This window comes from Botrytis fragariae, assembly GCF_013461495.1.
Source record: "Botrytis fragariae strain BVB16 chromosome Unknown tig00000054, whole genome shotgun sequence".
In the NCBI taxonomy this organism is placed as follows: domain Eukaryota; kingdom Fungi; phylum Ascomycota; class Leotiomycetes; order Helotiales; family Sclerotiniaceae; genus Botrytis; species Botrytis fragariae.
The window spans coordinates 228,875-244,502 of record NW_023500993.1 but is presented as its reverse complement, the minus strand read 5'-3'; the positions used below and the strand labels follow the sequence as shown (position 1 = coordinate 244,502).

The window sequence follows — 15,628 nt, the reverse complement described above, 5'->3', positions numbered from 1 at the left end:
GAATACAAATAAACAGATGTGAAGTTATTCGGCTCGGCTATTCTCTAGGTGAATTTACGTGGTGAGTGAGTGAGTGAGTGAGTGGGTTTACATTCCGCTCCACCAATACATCTAAACGCACGAATCACAACTCACCCAGTCAGCTTCTTCCCTATGCATCTCTGCAATCTAAGAACTAAAGAAAATAAACAAAGTGTCACGTAGAGAAACCTAAAATAGATACTGCTAAAAAAGCCTTTGACTTTCTTTGAACTTACCCTTCTCCACACCACCATCAATCAATATGAGAAAGAGAGAGCAAACAATCCCTCAAAAAGAAAATTGTCCAAAAAACACAAAAGGTTTATTAGTTGCCTACTACTGGAATCGAACCAATGATCTTAGCATTTCGTATAAATACAAGTGCTACGCGTTACCACTGCGCCAAGCAGGCTTTCCTTAGAAGTTATCTTCTAGTAGTGGTTGCTGACTGAGCGACAGTGTTGATATATAACCAGATAAAATATGCTGTAGTATCACAGTGAGATTTCGACACTTCTAAGATACATGAGCCTGCTCTGTAACTTGGGTGTGCTTTACAAGGTAGCCAAGATCATTGGTTCAATATGTTATTACCTTTATATTTCCAATGTGAAATTATTCTATCTACCTACAGTTCACGATTGCACTCTATGGTTGATCATTATTCTAGTCAAATTATGTTACTGCATTTGATAGAAAATGTCAAACGATCTCAATTCTTGATTTCTTATTCCGAGCAAGGAATAAAAGTACACCCGTGTATCTTATCATTACCTGCAACTATGTGCTTTACTGTCATGGTATCTCCTCATCGCAGTACGCTGTACGTCTCAAATGTATAACTGAAAATCATGCAAACATCTCTTTCCAAGGTCAAACGCCTTTGTATATATCATGGCTTTCATTTACTCCTTCTTTACCAAAGAAACATCATCATTCGAAGCCGCAGCTCCACCAGCAGCGATTGTCAAACCTTGAAGAATTTCACTTCCAGTTACGTATGTGATATACGAAGGGACAGCTATCCATGCACCACTATAGATTGTTAGATAATGGAGACATCTAGAAGAGATTATGACTTACTTTGGAATGATCCATAAGAAAATCAGATCACGAACACTATTATGACCAATATTCTCAAACCCCGAGTAGTATTCATTCATCCCTGTGCCACATTAGCAAACGCATTATCACCACAAAAATCCAAATTAGACTTACAATACAGCACCGTCTTACTGAGTGTCATAACCGCTGCACTGTATCCCACCAAGACAGCCAGAGCCCCCATCTTCCCATCTACAGATCGCTGTTCCCCAAGCACCCCCGAATTCTTAGGAGCACCTCTTCCCTGAGCCGTCGATGATTTCCCATAAGCATATAAGATATACAAGTAGTAATAATACATCGCACTCTCAATAATGTTCAGAAAGGTCTGCGCCATCGTAAATCCATTGTGTTCATCGAAAGCCTTCCATCCATATATATAATCGACCTTTCCATATAATTCATACGGAGCCCAGACTGGCCAATGGAGTGATCCTCCGGGCATAGAAAGAGGTCGAAGCATAACATATCCAGCATCCCATGCTACGAGTGGGAGCGAGATGAAGAGCCAGATGATGGTGAGGTTGGAGGGGGTGTGAGCCCATTGTCCTTTGCGGGCAGGATTGCGAGAGGGGATTGTGGGTGTGCGGCTGGGAGTTTCGGGGAATTCGGAGGGGTGTCTGCGTGTTGAGACCATCTTGTTCGTATCGTGTTATTTTCACTATCTAACTTCAGAAGTATCGGATAAAAGAATTAATTATTTTCTATTAAATATTGAACGAGAAAATAGACAGTCTGTTCAAATCCCTCTTGAAACCCCCAATAATTCGCTCGTTCCCATTGCACGAATTCCATTCAATCAATTGAATCAATCTGGGGAAGGAGCCACTTAACCCCTCGGGCCTTCTTAATTCCGATGCCTGCCCTGTTCGTGGACACACATGGCAAAATCTAGAAGGAAAGCGTCAACGTCATAGGCTACATTTTGGGTGTCTTTCGAAATTTCTTGCCTCTTATCAATCTGGCGACTTCCAGCTTTAACACTACAGTATATCTCGATCTTACAACCATCTACCGTCTCTCATTCTCTATCCAAGTCAAGGACGATTTTTCTATGTTATAGTATTCAACAATGGAGTCACCTTCCAAAGCCAAAAGACGATCTCCTCGAATAGTTGAAGCTTCATCAACAACCATTAAAATGGCGCCAAGGAGATCACCTTTCCTGCCGACCACTTTTGAAGCAATCCTCCTATCGATATATCCTGCAACTTTGCTACTAGGCTCCATATTCTCAGTCTTGAGTCCCGACGTACGAGCATCAGTGTACAACCCAGTTCTCCAATCTCATCCCCCAAGCACCGCACCATCATATTTCGCAAAGAAAAGCAACATCTTCAACCAATACTTCGTAAAGCAAGGCTGGGCGTGGATATCCGCCAGTTATTTTTTCTTCCTCCTCACACATCCCTCAACCGGTCCTCCTGGTGTTTTTATCCTCACAGCCCGACGAGCACGCGGAACATTACGCTACTTGGTTGTTACAATCTGGTGGATATTCGTCACGCAATGGTTTTTTGGCCCGCCGTTAATCGATCGCGGATTTGTTATAACGGGTGGACAATGCGAGTTGGTTGACGCGGCGGAGAAGGGAAAGATTGATATGGATAATACGCGTCAATTTGTTACCGGGGTGGCTTGTAAAGCTGTGGGTGGAAAATGGAAGGGTGGTCATGATATTAGTGGACATGTTTTCTTACTCGTTCTGGGTAGTATGTTTCTTTTCCAAGAGGTACTTCACGTGGTTCTGCGAAGTTCTGGAATAAAAGAGGAACGAACGATCGTCATGGCAGATGGAGCGATCAAATCAGCAGAGATTGAGGCTCCCTCGCAGAATGAAGCAGAGGGTTTGAATCAAGATGGGTGGTTGGGGTTTAGCGTGAAGATCATACTCGGAGTGGCGGGGTTGAGTCTATTCATGCTGGCTATGACGGCCATTTATTTTCATACTTGGTTTGAGAAGCTAACTGGATTGATTGTCGCGTTCGGAGGGGTGTTTGTTGTATTTTGGCTTCCAAGACTGAACCCTACTGTGAGATCAGTATTAGGGATGCCGGGAATCTAGTAGATGATGATCATGATCATGAATGAAAGGGAAAGGTGTCATGATAGAGTATTTATAGGAGGCTTTGTATCTAGCCCATATTTTAGATGATGTTAAATAATCCTCTTATGTTTCATCGAGACTTCTTGATAATGGCAGAATAAAAAAGCGGTGTGATCCTAACTCGACTTGCGTGCCTAGGTCATGCATGATTGGCATGATGGAAGCTGGACAGAGAAAATTATAAACATATACATCCGGGAACAATGCGTACCTTGTTACACTAGGTGAATATTGAGTTTTAAATTTTATTTCCGAAAGTATGGAGTAGTATCATATGATGTTTCAGGGGAAGCTCGGTTCGCGAGCCAAATCCGACGTGGGTTTCTCCCATCCTCTCGCTCACTTTAGACTTTGCATTTCACAATATCGCATCACGTGCAAAGATATTCAACGATTGAGATGTATAAAATAAATAAATGATAGTATTTCCAATCCACTGGTACCAAATGAATGTAATCCATGGCCAGACACAATGCGAAATAATCAAGGATTGATGAAACACCCGAGAACTCATTGATGAAACTAAATATTGACATGAGACCCAACTAGTGCGCGATCGGGGACACAGCGCGCAAGTGTACTTGTAAGAAGATTGAGAGATGAAGCAGGATTAGTGGCTCAGACGTTGACCAAGTTTCCGTTCTCGTCGATCTCGTTGCCGGCCTCGTCGTATTGGGATTCGTAGTTGAAATCTGCATGGTGTTAGTAGATGTTTATTGTATGGTGGGTAGATGGAATGATGTTTGGATTGAGGAAAATAGGAAAGAAAGGGTGAGAGAAGTAAGATCTTACCTCTGCGTGCGGTCTTGGCTCTCTTGTTTTTCTTGTTGTTGGTTTGACGCTCAATGATTTGTCCGTTGGAATCGATTTCATTGCCTCTGAGTAGAAAGTTAGTAATTGTCCGATTCAATAGGAGCAGGTGTATGAAGATAGGTAGGTCTACATACTCTGCATCATATCCATCGGTGGAACGGTCGATTAATTGTCCGTTCTCGTCAATCTCATTGCCCTCGGCATCATAGCCGGTTTCTATTGAATTGTAAGTAGATGTTGTTAAAAGGCTGGTTGGTGAGAGATAGGTTGACTTACCACGTTTCTCGATAAGGTTTCCGCTCTCATCAATCTCGTTGCCCTCGGCATCATAGCCGGTTTCTATTGAATTGTAAGTAGATGTTGTTAAGAGGCTGGTTGGTGAGAGACAGATTGACTTACCACGTTTCTCGACAACTTTTCCGTTGGAGTCCAATTCATTTCCCCTATGAAATCAAAAGTCAGTAACTAGAAGAGAGACTGAAGGAAGCCAAGTATTATGGAATGTCCGAAGTAGGGTCGAATATCTTTGAGAGCTAGCAACGCCGAATCAGACGACGAATGAAAGCTCCATATCCGATTATTTCAACATGCAGATTCTGTCTAATCAACGGCAGGATTGTCGATCCATGCTGATAGATATACGAGATCGGTCGCACCGGTGGAGATTGAGGTGCTATTAAGGATATTTGAGAAGCAGGTTTCACTTACTCAGCGTCGTACTCGGTATCACGACGAGCTTTCTTTGCTAGATGACAATTAGTATTATGATCTGGCCCATGATGAATAAGACAACATACCCTTCTTGGTTTTCTTGGTGTTTGTCTGACGTTCGATGATGTTTCCGCTGGCGTCAATTTCATTGCCATCAGCATCATATCCGTCGGCACCTAAAACTGTTAGAACATTCATAGGAGAGGATGAAGAAAGCTGCAACTTACCACGCTCGATCAAGTTGCCATTTGCATCAATCTCGTTGCCTTCCGCATCGTAGCCAGTCTCAGCAGGTGCGTTTGTCTTGGCTCTCTTTTCAATGACATTTCCATTCTCATCAACCTCTTCGCCTGCAGCGTTGTACTCCGAATCTTTGGAACCATTAGCGAGTTTTTCTACTATGCAGATATATGAATGGTACTAACCACGCTCGATCAAGTTGCCATTTGCATCAATCTCATTGCCTTCCGCATCGTAGCCAGTCTCAGCGCGTGCATTAGCTTTCTTGGCTAGAATAATATCATCAATATTGTAAATCTAGTTCAATTCAAATGCATTAACACACCTGCCTTGTTCTTCTTGGCTCTCTTTTCGATAACATTTCCATTCTCATCGATTTCATCACCGGCTGCGTTGTAACCAGTGTCTATGAGTCTGTTAGTACTCACACTGGTGTAAATTATTTGAAAAAGGCTACTCACCACGTTCGATCAAGTTGCCACTTGCATCGATCTCATTACCCTCCGCGTCGTAATCATTATCACGAGCAACAATTCCGAACTCTGCTCTTGCCTCAATACCAGAAACTGAACGAGCGACATTGGTAGTTGTATCTATTGGAGCTGCCTGAACTGCCAATATGGCGCAGAAGGCCAAGATCAAACTTGCTGTTGAGGAACGCATCTTGAATATATGAATAGTACTATCAAAGTAATTGAATGAATGAATTAAGGTATAGTTGAAAATAAATCAGACCAGCTGTAGAACAGTTAAAAATGAAGAAGAAAAAAAGTAGATTGGAATGGTTTAGAGAGAACATTGTGAAGGGGGAAAATGCTATATATATATATATGTGTAGAAATAACCAACGATCAGTTCCCCATCCTCCATATCGTCTCAAACACCCGCATGTCAGGCAAAGTCAAAGAAAGATCAGACAGCCTAGAATTTCACCATCAGGCGAAACAAATGTGTAAACAGCCGCTCATACGCAGCCTCATTGGAAACAACATTTGTCAGACTCTATACTCTTTGCGAAAACTCCACATGAAAAAGCTTATCATTGCTAGTTTCCGTAGACATAATTAGAAGCAATCCAGACTTGGGGATGTGCACCAAGCATTTCAGCCCCTCAGAATCCAATGGACTGCCTCGCAACATCTGTGCTTTGGTGGAAAGGCTTGAAACAGCTGTGCGTAAAGCCATGGCGGGATAGGGATAGGTCGACTCATTCGTTTTACCTTCACTCATAACAAAAGTCATATATTATGACAACAGAATTCTAAAAAGACGCCGGATCGTCATTATTGATTAACGGTGACAAATTCCTGTTACAAAGTGAGCAATAAGCTGCAACCATAAGGACTTCCAGAAATTGAAATGCTATTCTTGAACCCTCTTAGTCCCGATTTGCCTCCTTACTACCTGCTATTCAGTTCGTATTCATATAAAACAGCTAATAAATATCAAAAATAACCACCAAAAACCCCAGGAACCCAAACGATTGCGAATAAAGGAAACATTGGAAAAAATCCCGCGAAAAATGAGACTGATGTATTAACAAGCACAACCCTCCTTCGAAGCATTATCCCTTGGCCCTGTCAAATTGACCCTAGACTGTTCTTCTCCTCTTGCTGAAGTTGCTTGTGTACCTCCAGGTCCTCGAGCTCCCTTCAATGATGTCTCTGGGATGGCATTTGCGATTGCCGTGAATACCTCTGTTACATTTGTGCCAAGCTTGGCAGAAGTCTCGAAGAACAATAATCCCTCTTCCTCGGCATATGATTTAGCCTCAGCAGTTGATACCTTTCGCGCATCTCCGCCTGAATCTTCGCCTTCAGCTGATTCTTCATCTCCCAAGTTATTACTGGAATCATCGGATTCATTTGTCAAATCAAGTTTGTTGCCTACAAGTGCGATGACGATGCCCGGTGACGCTTGTCTTTGAAGCTCTGCTACCCAGTGCTTTGCTTTAGCCAGTGATGTAGGTTTTGTAAGGTCATAAACGACGAGAGCGGATTGGGCATTTCGATAGTACATGGGAGCAAGAGAGGCGAAACGTTCTTGTCCAGCGGTATCCCATATCTCGAATTTGATCGTTCTGGTTGGTAAATTACATTTTTGCGTCAAGAAAGCAGCTGCAATAATAAGTGTTAGTAAAGGACATATAAATGTGAGAGTAGTATAATGAATATATATGTACCTCCAATAGTAGGTTCCTTGTTTTCCTGAAAGTCATTGTTCACAAACCGCAATACAAGGGAAGACTAGACAAGAGTCAACATGATGTGCTATAATTTATTCCAAATCTTTACATGCCTTTCCTACAGCTGCCTCACCAAGAAGAACCAACTTGACGCTGGAACTTGGCTTTGGAGCTGATGTAGTTGAGTCCGCCATATGTCACAAAACCGGGTTCCGGATCGTGTTTCTCGAGTGTAAGATGGACCTCCAAAAATCGCCGACTGTTTTCAGATTAATTTAGTGGAGCGATGGTATTTGAAAGAGATTTGAAAATTATCTTGATTCCCTTTCACTGTCGATAACTTTCGTAGATGTCAATAAATAGGCTCGGTGGGTAGCTCTGCTTTTAGAGGAAGATGGATATGAATGGAGGAATGGCGGGTTGTGGATGGAGCGAATCAAGATCCTGGACTGCAGCCGATTAGCGCCGGAACTTTTTGCTCACGTTCACCGACCAAGATTTTATTTTTTGATTTTGATTTTCAAGCTTGAAGAATTGGATCGATCAATTTGCTAAGAACGTTTTCGCAACTACAATTGAGTCCTACAACATGGGAAAAAGAAAGGCCGAATCGCAAGATCAGCTTGTGACTAATAATGGCACGAAAAAGGCCAAGCAAGAACCTGTCGCAAAGGTCGAAAAGGCCGAAAGGTCTAAGATGATGTTAGATGACAGCGATTCTAGCAGTGAAGACGATTCCGTTGGAGGTGCCCCGCTCGAGTCTGGATTCAAAGTCAATCAAGAATATGCGAAAAGATTCGAGCATAATAAGAAGCGTGAAGAGCTTCAAAGACGTGAGTAAAATCGGTTCCTCGGGGTGTTAATCATGTTGACTTATCATTTTCTTAGTGGAGGAAAAGTATACGAAGAAACCTGGACCAACAGTTGGAAGAAATGGCGAGAAGAAATACGGCGATAAATACGATGAGGATTCTTCGTCATCCGATGATGAAGATGAAGATGATGAAGGATTTTTAGCAACCGAAGATTTGGACAAGGAGATTTCAGCTACACTACAGGCTTTACGTTCGAAGGACCCTCGAGTGTACGATGAAAAGGTTACATTTTATACCCCAATTGAGGAAGACGCAGAGGAAGGAACCGCGACAGAAAAGAAGGAGAAGCCTATGTACTTGAAGGATTATCATCGAGAGAATTTATTGGCTGGTCATGCAGGCGGGGAGGACGAGGATGAAAACGTCTCACAAACATTCGCCCAAGAACAAGAAGCTTTAAAAAAGAAAATTGTTAGCGAGATGCATGCAGCTGCCGATGGATCTGCTTCAGACGAAGATGAAGGATTCCTCGTTAGGAAGGATAAGAATCCAGGTCTTTCAAGCTCAGGTATCCATCCATCCAGAGCTTCAAAGGTTGAAGTTGATATCGCCGTTGCCGACAAGGATCCGGAGACATTTTTATCGAATTTCATGGCAGCTCGCGCATGGGTTCCTAGTGATGGTGCACGCTTCCAACCCATGGAATCTGACGACGAAGACGATGACAACCGAGCCGAGCAATTCGAGGCAGCTTACAACTTGCGTTTCGAAAATGCTGAAGGAAGTAATGAGAATTTGAAATCATATGCCAGAGATGTCGTCGCTGCAAAATCAGTTCGTCGTGATGAGGTCAGCGGCAGGAAGAAGCAAAGAGATGCTGCAAGAGAGAAGAAGGAGGCCGAGAAGAAGGAGAGGGAAGAAGAGAGAGCACGATTGAAGCGATTAAAGATTGATGAGATGGAGGAGAGGCTCCAAAAGATCAAGAAAGCTGCAGGTATAAATGGTAAAACCTTGAAGGATGAAGAATGGGCACAATTCTTAGATGCGGCCTGGGATGATGAAAATTGGGAGGCTGAGATGAACAAACGCTTTGGGGAGAGCTACTATGCTGAGCAAGAAGGTGGATCCGAGAGTGACGGCGAAACAGAGGGGAAAAAGAAGAAGAAGGTCAAGAAGCCAAAGTGGGACGACGATATCGACATTGGAGATATTGTTTCCGATTTTGATGACGACGAAAAATCCTCAAAACCCATTTACTCTTTATCGGATCTTGAAGATGATGCAGAGGAGGAATCGGGCGATGAAGAGGGGTCGTCCAAGAAGTCGAAAAGCAATAAGGAACGACAATTGGAAAAGCAAAATAAAAAGAAAGCTGCGCGATTGGAGAGAAGAAAGATTGAGGATCTTGTGGAAAGCAAGCTTGATGTTGATCTTTCTTTGGCTTCCAAAAAGGCATCAGTATTCAGATATCGCGAAACTTCACCTACCTCATTCGGTTTGACGGCTAGAGATATTTTAATGGCACCTGATTCATCCCTCAATGAATTTGCTGGCTTGAAAAAGATGGCTACCTTTAGAGATGCAGAAAAGAAACGCAAGGACAAGAAGCATCTCGGTAAGAAAGCTAGGTTAAGGCAGTGGAGAAAGGAGACATTCGGTAACGAGGATGGACCGGAAATTATTATTGGCCCTGATGCCGGGGAAGGAGCAGATGCTATGGAAGGTGTAGAGATTCCAGAAAAGAAGAAGAAGAAGAGGTCTAGAAAGAATAAGGGAGCTGTTGGAAAAGCTACAGCTGAGGAGTAATTGGAGTCTATATTCATAGCCCAATGTAGGAGTTATGGTGTACTCGAGTATATTAATAGATTTCACCGAGGTGGAGCATTCAGTCCAATGATTTTCGCAATGTTTCTCGTCTTTAATCTATTTAAAGTAGAAATCCATATCAGATCCAAAAATGAAGTTAATCTGTGTATATTTTGAACAATGATTATCATACTATCTCCCCACTGGTCTCTTGTAAATCGCTAATCCTGGTGTAATCCTGGGCGAAATATTGGGCTCATCAGGAAAGGAAAACACCTCCACACACTAATGCATGCGTCCGATGAGAGACATGAAGAGCCGGAAAAAGAACATTGATTGATATTAAAATAATTTCTTTCTGGAACTTTTGGAATTGAGGATTGGGGGAACAATTGAATGAATTTATTGTATCTTTGGCTACATAAAAAGCTCTGATTTTATATATAGCATTTGAGTAATTTAAACATTCAACCCTCAGTTGTTTTATCAAAATTTAATGTTATTTACTATCTCATTATGAGTTTATTGGTTGACAATAAACTCCCAGTTTAAAGCCCCTTATACTTTCCCCCTCAAATAATCTAGCCGCGAACCCCAACTTTCTGTGCCACCTCTTAAGACGATTCTCAAATTTACATATATGATACAACCCTTTACGGCTTCTTAGCATAATGAGGTTGGAATTTATTCTATCTTTTACTCTGCGTAGAGTTTAATCAACATGTCGGACGTTGCGCCGCCCGTTATACCACAGCTCAATAAGCCATTGAGCTTAATACCAGTAGGCTTGAAAGAAGCAGCCCTCGACTCACCCACCTTTCGCGCGACAGCAGTACATTTCTCTGATCAAGTGGAGATACTTGAGAAATGGCTCGATGCCTATGTCAAATCTATAACCAAACTTGTTCACGACGCTTCGTCATTAGAAGATGCATTCAATAACTTTCTCTTTCGATCGATCCCTCCTGCGAACGTTTCCGAAGCTGTCCTCGATCATGACTATACCTTATTGGCAATGCAAAGATTCGGAGAAGGGTCGAAGGAATGGTGGTCGCAGATTATGGCTGGTACTAGGAAAATTGATACAAATATATGCGAGCCCATCAAAGCATTCATGGCTTCAGAACTACGGAATTTCAAAGATGCTCGAAGATATTTAGAGCAATCGCAGAAGACATTTGACTCTACACTAGCAAGATATGTGGCGCAATCAAAAACTAAAGAGCCTTCGGCGCTGCGAGAGGACGCTTTTCAAGTACACGAAACCAGAAAAGCATATTTGAAAGCATCTTTGGACTTTTGTTTACTTGCGCCCCAGCTACGATATACGATCGACAAATTACTTGTGAGAGTATCAACTGATCAATGGAAGGAGATGAAGAGAACAAGAGAAGTCTCTTCGTTAACTCTTTCTAAATGGGGTCATGAGATGGATCGCGTGCGAGGATGGAGCAAAGAAATGGAAGCTGGTGAGGCAACATTCCGCCGTGAATTGCAGCTTGCCAGGCGAGATATTGCGGAAACTGCATCCCAGGCATCAAAACCATCCAGGGAGTTGGAAGACTACAATCTTTCAACGGTTGCCTACCTTGGCTCAAGAGGACCTTCGACTGGACTTATTCAACCTCAAAGCAAACATGCTGAACGATCGGAAAAACAAGATTGGCTGTTCTTACGAACAATATCTGGTAAGCCCGCAAGAACTTTGTGGGTCCGTCGCTGGTTTTATGTTAAAGACGGTATTTTTGGTTGGCTGGTTCAAGGAATACAATCTGGGGGAGTAGAGGAGAGTGAGAAGATTGGCGTCCTTCTTTGTAATGTGAAACCGGCTGTTCAGGAAGATCGCCGATTCTGTTTTGAGGTCAAAACCAAAAATCAAACAATTCTTGTTCAAGCAGAGACCCAAGCTATTCTTATGGAATGGCTTGAGGCTTTTGAACTTGCTAAAAATAAAGCTCTCGAGGCTAGTGCAAATCCTAGAACGCTTCGTGCTGGAGGAATCGATCCCGCATTCGCTATTACTCCACCTTCTATTCCCGAATTTGCTGCCAAAAATGCAGATGGTCAAATTTCGTATGGCAGTGAAGATGTGGTCGAAAGGTCCGGCACACTACCTATCCCTGGAGTAGAGTTTGCTGGAAGGCCCAGCTCCGATATTGTCCCTCCTCGTCGTTCTGTTACTTCAAGAGAAGAGGGCGAAACTGGTCGAGAACATGCTGCTAGAATCATGCAAAAACTGGATCTGCACAGAAAGTCGACTAGCATGCAGTCAAACGAACCTCCAAGTGCATCTCAACCTGCATCGGGTGGTATCGCTAGTTTGATATCAGCTAGTCATACGATTCTTCCAATCTCTGCACCTTCAACATCTACAAATAACCTTCCCAATCCACAAATTACCTTACAGTCACCAACTCAAGATTATGCTGCAAGTACCTTGGCGCCCTCCACCCTCATAAACCCGCCTGCTCCTACAAACTTAAGCAAATCGGCAGTGATAGTTAGCGGAGAGCGTGGAATTGGTCTTGGTCAGAGTGACGCTAGTGGAGGAATGCCTAGTGGTATAATGGCCAATCTATGGGGCAGTAGCAATTGGGGATACATCAATCGCCTTGAAAAGGGAGAAATCAAAACTCCAAGCTCAGGATCTCGCTCGGCACCTGGTAGCCCACGTATAAAGCCGTTGGAACCATCTCCAAAGATAGGTACGGACGAGAACTTAAAACCCGATAATGGACTTGGGTCTGCAAAGAGCCCCATTAGTCCATTGACTGATTCTTTAGCAACCCCAGTTCCCTCACCCATGGTTCACCGAAAAGCCGCCAGTGCTAGTATCGATATTGAAGTTGCGCGTGCAGCGAATCAATCTGCATCCAGACCAGAAGTATACCCGAGCAATTACCCAATCCAGCTAAAAACTCAAGATGCACAATTTCGAATGCTATTTCCAAATGTTCCACGAGAGGACAAAGTTATACTTGTCTTTCGTGCGACTTGGAATCCAAATGAGCAGCATGATTTTCCTGGAAGAGTTTACGTCACTCAAAAAGATATATACTTCTACAGTCATCATTTGGGCCTTGTTTTGATAACTGGCGTTAAGTTGGCTAGTATTAGTGAAGTTACAGCTGCTCCAGGCAGAGATTGTGACTTCTTATTCCTGCATCTCCTCGATACTTCACCTGATACAGGATTTAACAGGATCACCATTAAAACATTCCTTGAGCCTCTTCGATTGCTTCAATCGCGACTGAATTTTTTGGTTGATATAAATCAAGCCGAGAATCCGATGAGCTTAGAAGATATCATGACGGCATTAATCAAAATGGAGCATGAAGACCCTACTAGAAGTCCTAGCATGGAGAGTTGGGAGGATGTTGACGTCAATACACCAATCGATGATGGGACGATCTCGGGTCGTACTCACAGTCGTAGAGATCGTGATCTCAGAGCCTCATTGCATGTTGAGCGCGGGCTCAATTTCAATAGAAAAGGGAAGGAAGTGCAGAAATTCCAACTTCCTTCTCAGCCTGTCATCTATGAGCCACCCGATATGCAACGAAAGACGGTCGAGCGAGAATTTGGTATCAGTCCAAAGGCTCTTTTCCACTTGATGTTTGGCGACAAAAGTGCAGTGTTTCAACTACTTTACCATGAACGGAGGGCACAAAAGATTGCTCAAGGTCCATGGATTCATCTTGATGGTAACCACATGCGTCGAGACTTTGAATTTCAAATTGACTACGTTGATTCCTGGCGAAGATCACGACAAGCAAACGTTGTTGATCATCAAATTATTGATATCATGAACGACCATGTATGTTATGTTGTTACGGATTCCAAGACCCCTTGGCATCTACCTCATTTTCAAGATTTTATGCTGGTCTCGAAGATCGTCATTACACATGTCGCCAAATCAAAGTGCAAATTGGCAATCTACACGAAGGTCGAATGGTCAAAATCCCCTAAAATTGGAAAAGGTCTAGTTGAGAGACAGGCGCTCGATGATTGTGCAATGGATGCTGAAGATTTGGCCGATGTTATTGCTGATCAAGTTCGAAAGTTGGGACCCAACAGCAGGACAAAGAAGGCTATTCACATTTACGGACATGTAGGACACCAAAAAACAGTCTCACTTTTTTCGGCCAACGACGCAAGCAAGTCAAAACGGCCACAAATTAAGCAACGTACACTCACAAATATGTTGCTTGAGACACTCAGCTCGTTTGGTGAGAGTTGTATATCATCGGTAATGATGTGGACGTTTGCGGTATTCCGATCCATATGGAAGATATCCAGTGCCCACACTATCATTTTGACTGCACTGATATTGAGCATGTTGGTAAACGCATTCCTTACTGGCCGCGATACATCAGAATGGTGGACAGAACGGAATGCAGCAAAATTCATGAGTCGAATGGGAGTCGGTCCTAATCCAAGCATGAGCAAAGCAATTTATTTGAAAGATCTTGACGAAGCTGTGAATAACCTATCGACGGGAGTCCAAAGTCACCATGAAAGCAAATGGTAGGCATCCGCCATCCCACCAACCTTTGAAAATATGCTAATATGATTTAATAGTTACACGCAATTTATGGAAATCGCCAATGTTACGGATCTGAACGCTCCTTATGAGATGGCAGGGTCACCATTCACCAAAACATCAACCAAATCAACAGCTAAGAGACTTCGAAGAACCCGTCAGCATCTAGGCTCGTACAGATACGATCTGATGATCGCCATGAGAGTGGTTAACAATATTGAGAGAAATGTGCTCAAAGCAGAATGGGAGAATTGGCTCCTGGATGAGAACATGAGATGCAAACAAGCTCACATGATGTTGCGAGAGAACCAGACAAATAGTCTATCAAGTAGTAAAGTCAAAGGAGGTTCAAGTCAACAAGTTCTTCAGGTGGATGATAATATGAATGAACTCAGGAAGTGGCATCAGGAGTATTGTGGTAGCTGTAAAGCCGAACAGGATTTGCTCACACAAGGAGAGGAGGGTGTAACATTCGGTTGAGAGCAGTAAATATGTACCTACACTGTGATATCTTTGGCATCATTATCCGCCTAGTTAGCCTTATCGGCAGCATATGTATTGAGCAAGGCGTTGGGTACAAGAACATTGGGTTTTGGTGGATGGATAGAGTCCAATTTTTTGCATAGCCAAGGATGGACTTTATGGTATGGTAAAAGTAGTCACTCTCACTCACTACCTTTACTTTGTACACAAATGAATAATACATAACAAATAATCCTCCAAGACTTTCATGCCTACTCGAAGCAAGATTCTCGTTCACAAACATCGGACGGAATCAATCATTTGACCACTTTTTTTCCCCGGAGGTTTTCCCCCTTTTAATGTAAAATTCCATGTTAATTTTCATTTCGGAACTCCCATGCAAACTCGTAGACAACTTGCATTTCCGCGTACTGACGTATTCACGTATTCACGCATCCACGCATTCATGCATTTCTGTCTACTTCATTGTCTGTGCTGGGGAAATGACGTCAAAGCGCTCTACAAGGAAAGAAATCTAGTTTCTACTCAAATAATGAAGAGCTAGACCAATCATATTGTAAATGATTTGTATTTAACCCCGCAGCACCGCAACAAATTACGATATAGATGGATAAAGATTCTATAGAGTACTACTTAGGTAAGTAGTTTTATCGATATTCTACTTGTTCAATGGCGTATTGACGCCGGTGTGTTGTTTCAATACACATTGGGTAATTGATTGAATGCAAACTTGGAAGGGAGGCAATAGTAAACACATCCGGATTCCAGATACTGCCGGAGTTTTATGAAAGACCTACATA

The 15,628-nt window shown here is 42.8% G+C and overlaps 7 protein-coding genes across 7 annotated transcripts; 3 read left to right on the top strand and 4 right to left on the bottom strand.

Annotated features, from left to right (window-relative positions):
• Positions 1–775: 775 nt before the first annotated feature.
• Positions 776–1,762, bottom strand: Bfra_004848 (uncharacterized protein; the record flags this gene model as incomplete). Its single annotated transcript, XM_037335239.1, has 3 exons — positions 776–1,056; positions 1,105–1,186; positions 1,240–1,762. 3 exons carry the CDS (start codon positions 1,760–1,762, stop codon positions 927–929), a joined length of 735 nt encoding a protein of 244 aa, XP_037192334.1. The 3' UTR covers positions 776–926.
• A 435-nt stretch (positions 1,763–2,197) lies between these two features.
• Bfra_004847 (putative inositol phospholipid synthesis protein scs3p protein) lies at positions 2,198–3,190 on the top strand (the record flags this gene model as incomplete). The annotated part of the gene is made up of 1 exon (XM_037335238.1): positions 2,198–3,190. One exon carries the CDS (start codon positions 2,198–2,200, stop codon positions 3,188–3,190), a length of 993 nt encoding a protein of 330 aa, XP_037192333.1.
• A 660-nt stretch (positions 3,191–3,850) lies between these two features.
• Bfra_004846 (putative cyclic nucleotide gated channel beta 1-like protein) lies at positions 3,851–5,659 on the bottom strand (the record flags this gene model as incomplete). The annotated part of the gene is made up of 10 exons (XM_037335237.1): positions 3,851–3,924; positions 4,025–4,110; positions 4,180–4,261; positions 4,322–4,384; positions 4,445–4,488; positions 4,754–4,790; positions 4,843–5,127; positions 5,182–5,265; positions 5,322–5,402; positions 5,458–5,659. 10 exons carry the CDS (start codon positions 5,657–5,659, stop codon positions 3,851–3,853), a joined length of 1,038 nt encoding a protein of 345 aa, XP_037192332.1.
• A 339-nt stretch (positions 5,660–5,998) lies between these two features.
• Bfra_004845 (uncharacterized protein) lies at positions 5,999–6,280 on the bottom strand (the record flags this gene model as incomplete). The annotated part of the gene is made up of 2 exons (XM_037335236.1): positions 5,999–6,216; positions 6,268–6,280. The coding sequence occupies 2 exons, from the start codon at positions 6,278–6,280 to the stop codon at positions 5,999–6,001; spliced, it is 231 nt and encodes a 76-aa protein (XP_037192331.1).
• A 252-nt stretch (positions 6,281–6,532) lies between these two features.
• On the bottom strand, positions 6,533–7,375 carry Bfra_004844 (putative rab5-like protein ypt51 protein; the record flags this gene model as incomplete). Its single annotated transcript, XM_037335235.1, has 3 exons — positions 6,533–7,113; positions 7,179–7,242; positions 7,295–7,375. 3 exons carry the CDS (start codon positions 7,373–7,375, stop codon positions 6,533–6,535), a joined length of 726 nt encoding a protein of 241 aa, XP_037192330.1.
• A 395-nt stretch (positions 7,376–7,770) lies between these two features.
• Positions 7,771–9,802, top strand: Bfra_004843 (putative ribosome biogenesis protein kri1 protein; the record flags this gene model as incomplete). The annotated part of the gene is made up of 2 exons (XM_037335234.1): positions 7,771–8,014; positions 8,070–9,802. The coding sequence occupies 2 exons, from the start codon at positions 7,771–7,773 to the stop codon at positions 9,800–9,802; spliced, it is 1,977 nt and encodes a 658-aa protein (XP_037192329.1).
• Positions 9,803–10,523: 721 nt separating this feature from the next.
• Bfra_004842 (putative transcription factor protein) lies at positions 10,524–14,825 on the top strand (the record flags this gene model as incomplete). Its single annotated transcript, XM_037335233.1, has 2 exons — positions 10,524–14,329; positions 14,384–14,825. The coding sequence occupies 2 exons, from the start codon at positions 10,524–10,526 to the stop codon at positions 14,823–14,825; spliced, it is 4,248 nt and encodes a 1,415-aa protein (XP_037192328.1).
• Between the last annotated feature and the right edge of the window lie 803 nt (positions 14,826–15,628).